At 36.3% G+C, this 4,478-nt stretch overlaps 1 protein-coding gene across 1 annotated transcript; it reads left to right on the top strand.

Moving 5' to 3' along the window:
• Positions 1-3,760: 3,760 nt before the first annotated feature.
• LOC143609463 (protein S40-4-like) lies at positions 3,761-4,162 on the top strand (the record flags this gene model as incomplete). Its single annotated transcript, XM_077084212.1, has 1 exon — positions 3,761-4,162. A coding segment is annotated over one exon (402 nt), but the record flags the coding sequence as incomplete, so codon positions are not given.
• Positions 4,163-4,478: the final 316 nt, after the last annotated feature.

Here is a 4,478-nt window from a genome sequence, read left to right as displayed (position 1 = left end):
CATCAGTTTGAACTTTTGATTAGTTTAATATAATAATAACAATAAATATTATTATTATTATTATTAATTGTGCATAAGTTGGTTGTGGCTCAATGGTAGAGCACTCATTTTATAAGTGAGAGGTAGGGGGGTCAAACCTCACTACCATCAACTTATATGGGAGATATGAGGGATGCCAGGGTTTGAGTCATGATCTTACCCGGTTTTACCGGCTCCTCGCTGTCGTGCCGTTTGACGGACGTGGGGGTCGGGTTTTATCCGGTGAATCCCTCAACAGGTGGACCGCTAGGGGCTCCGTCCGTCCAGACTAGTGGCCGGCTCGGGCTACCTTTAACCAATAGGGGTCGCATACGGGGTACCTGGCGTTACTTAGTTGGCCGTTCAAAAATAATAATAATAATAGTAATAATTGTGGGTAGGGGTGGCAATCTTGACCCAAACCCTTTCAAATGAGTCAGTTTGAGTTGTTTTAAAAGTTAAATGAGTTGGTTTGGGTAAAAAGATTTTAAATAAATTGATCAAAATGAGTCATTTGAAATTTCATCCTTTTATTTTCGGGTCAAAATGGGTCGACAAGTTCAAAGAAATGGGTCGATGTGGGTTAGTGTCTTAAGGAAATGTGACAGGTTTCGGATCGGAACAGGTTTTCGTACAAGACAGGTTTCGGCACAAAACGGGTTTCAGATTGGAACGTGTTCGGTTCAGGTTTCAAGTCAACACGAGTTTTCACCCGTGACGTGTTGGGTTTTGGTTTCTTTTGTTTCTTTCTGGTCTATTCCGGACTCGTTTTTGTTCGTTTTTTCAGTTTTGTTTTTGTTGGGTTTGAATTCTTTTAGTTTCGTTTTGATTGATTTTTTCGATTCGATTGATGTGGCCCAACTTTGGCTTTTTGTTTCTTTGTTTCATTTTCGTCGATTCTTTCGGTTTCGGTTCGATTCTAGATGTTTTTTTTTAATGGAACGAGGACAACGTATGAAACATTTTAGGATTTTTACTTTTTTTGTTTATGATTTATATTTTGAGTTATAATTTTTTTATTGTTATTTTTGAATATTTTTTTGAAGGTTTTTGATCTTAATAGAAAACCCCTCAAGAAAAATAAAAAAAAATAATTAAAAAAATCATAACTTAAAATATATGTAAAAACGAAAAATCTAAAAAAACTAAAATGTTTCCGCTGTTATTCTCGTTCACAAAAAAAAAAAAAAAAACTCAAAATTTGGTTTGACCCTAACCTATTTTGACCCAAACCAAAACAACTATTTTTTTAATTGACTTGTTTTGACCCAAACTCATTTTGACTCATACTCGTTTTTGACCCATGACTCATTTTAACCCATGACTCGTTCGACAAAACCCAACCCATTTGACACCTCTAATTGTGGGCATTTGAGAAACACCAATAAGAAAGGACAACTGTCGCAATACAATCAAAGACCCAATGGGCTTCACTCCACGTGCCTTTAGCAGCGGGGACCCATCTTACGCATCCACCTGGCACACTAAGCAAGACGACACGCGTCTCTATTGTTTAATAACCAGTGGGGACCATAATGTTTCATTCACGCAACCCGAAACCAGAACAGGTTCATTCCCTCACGCACCCTCGAGTCGCGACAAAACTTATCTCTTTTTTACCCTTGACGACAATTTCAAAATGTGTTAGCAACTATGTAACGTGTCTGGTGAAACTACAGGAGGATATTTGGATAAGTTAAGGTAACAACCATGTGGGGGCCAGTTTATCAAATATTAACCCACATAATATTAATCCAGTTAAATTACAACAGGTGTTTTCAGGACCGGACACATAACCAGTCTTGTTTTGTTTTTTAAATTTGAACCGTTTTCATTTAACCTGGTTGATTGATTATTTGATTGTTTAAAATGCATATACGTGGTGTGTTTAATTATTAACAATGCCACAATTCAAAAATTATTTTGATATTTTAGATTAAGTTTTATATTTAAGTTTTAAATTTAATATTTTATTGTGTCACCGGATTATAAACCGGTGTGTTACGCACAGATTGTATAATAAAAACAATGAAATTCATACATATGTAATTGTTTCTTATAAAAATGATATAGTTCATGCTACACATGTTAGATGATGAATGTAATGCTTAATTTACAAAGAGGAGTAATCAGCAAACTTAGCTCTTTTAAATGAAAACTTCTTTGTGAATGGAATTGTACAACTCTTTTATGCAGCTGCTTGATGCCTTTTAATTATGTTGGCCCAGTTAACTTTCTGACGAATTCACCTGAAGAAAGGTCCACTTTTCAACTACCAACCGATATACTTGTTTTTGGATGGGTAGGAGGGAAACACGTTTGTGTGAACCACACAAGATTGTCTCCTCTTTTTGGGATAAGAGACAATCAATTTGTAGCGTAACAGGCTGCATCGAAGATGATGTCAGTTAACGTTACTAAACATGAGAAATCTTGTCTAGAGAATCAACACATGTTTATTCATTTTACCTTTGACACATTTGGTTACCTAGCCCCAAAGGCTGTTGACTTTTTAAAAAATGTTCAGCGGGTCTTACATAGTAATTTTCTAGCCTCTAAGAACCAAACTTTGTTTTTGTAAGATTGGGTTTGCTATCCAAAAGTGAATTCCGACACAACTTGTTATCCTTTTACCTATCACCTCCTCATTATAATCGTTTGAATGTTTTTAATATAGGGTAGGGTTAATGTAAAAAACAATATTTTTGTGAGAATAATAAGAATAAATCTAGACCCTTGGATCTATGATCTAGTGGTTGAGATTGGTAGTTTCTAAATAATTGTATTGTTTCATATTTACATTGTATAGTGTCATATTTAGATGGTTTGTTTTATTTTAAAGCTCTTCTCACACTTCTCATAAAACACTTGTTTTCTATTTGAACTCTTTACTTTAATATAAAATTTAGCTTAAGAAAATAATAATAGGATAAAGACTTAAAGAGTGGTAACCAAAAAATTATAAAAGAATTAAATTAAAAAGTAAATTAATAGAAGATAAAAAGCGAAAATGAAAATGGGTCACGACTCACGATACACTAGTAATTAATTAATGATATGATTTTTTCAAAATGAGTGAACCGGTAAATCGGATCCAGCACCAACCAGTTGTGAAGCATATTTACAAGGATATTACCTAAAAGATAAGACGAAACTTCAACTACACATTAAACATTTAATAACTATCGCGTAGTCACCACCACAATCTTTTAATTCATTCGTAAATTACCTCCCAAATATAAAAACCGCGTCCTTATTAATACTTTATTATCTTTTTTTTTTTTTTTTTTTTTTTTTTTTTTTTTTTTTTTTTAAGGAATAATATTGCATTTTATTTCTACTGATGAAACATAGATATTACATCAATATAGCAGGTAGGCGGGCAACAAGCTGCGCCGCCACCCCTTTCTGAATTGCAAACCCTAACCTGCTAAAGACATACCCCTGCCCCTTTGGAGTCGACACATTGCTATGCACAACCTGTTGGACCCTGGTTAGAAAACGGATAGCTTCCGGTGCCAAGGAGCCAAATGTATCAAAAGCCAGAGGGACAAAAACATGTTGGTTCTCTTCGCAGGCTTTAGCATGTTTCTCCACCTTCTTCGTTTCAGCCCTTTTTAATGCTTGCCCAGCTACAAACCCATTATCCCTCAAACCAGCTAAGGGAGATACCCCTGTGAGGTCAACACAAGCGTGTTTTCCCCCAAACACTTACTTCCTGACCCGTTATCTCTCGGGCGAGATACCCGGATCCACCGGACCCGACTTCGAACTGGACGAATTGGACGTCTGGAACGTGTCCGTGTCGCCGGAGTCGCGTAAACCGGTGCCGGTGACACGGGTGTCGAAGCGATCTGCGGTGAAGCGGCCGGTCGGAGGGACTCCGGCGTCGGTGCCGGTGAGTGTGCCGGACTGGTCGAAGATATTGAAAGATGGGTACACGGGGAATCGGAGAAGAGACAGTGACGATGACGATGAAGAGGATTATAACTCCGGTGAAGAGTGGGTCCCACCGCATGAGTATTTGTTGAGGACGAGAATGGCGTCGTTCTCCGTACAGGAGGGGATTGGAAGGACGTTGAAAGGAAGAGATTTGAGTAGAGTTAGGAATGCCATATGGAAGAAAACTGGTTTTGAAGATTAATATTAATAATATTATTAATATTGGTTTAACAATTTTTTATTTTTTTTATTAGTTGGCCCTGGTGTGTTGATCCTTTGTTTTGTGGATTGGCCATTGGAGGTGAGTTGGTAGTGATATTAATGATATTATTAATAATAATAATAATAATAATAATAATTGATGTAAAGTTTCTGGATTTTTTGTATGATTTGGGAATTAGTTTTGATCAAATTTGAAAGTGTTATTGTATGGTAATTTGGATCCGGGTTATATTATTATTATTAGCAAACGATATTAATTGTCGTGAAGCTAACGACTTCAACCATATAAATGTGTA

This window comes from Bidens hawaiensis, unplaced genomic scaffold, assembly GCF_021521415.1.
Source record: "Bidens hawaiensis isolate Kalapana, Puna unplaced genomic scaffold, B.hawaiensis_p1.1 tig00419642_1, whole genome shotgun sequence".
In the NCBI taxonomy this organism is placed as follows: domain Eukaryota; kingdom Viridiplantae; phylum Streptophyta; class Magnoliopsida; order Asterales; family Asteraceae; genus Bidens; species Bidens hawaiensis.
Note: the sequence above shows the minus strand (reverse complement) of the source record. Positions and strands in the feature narration are given on the sequence as shown.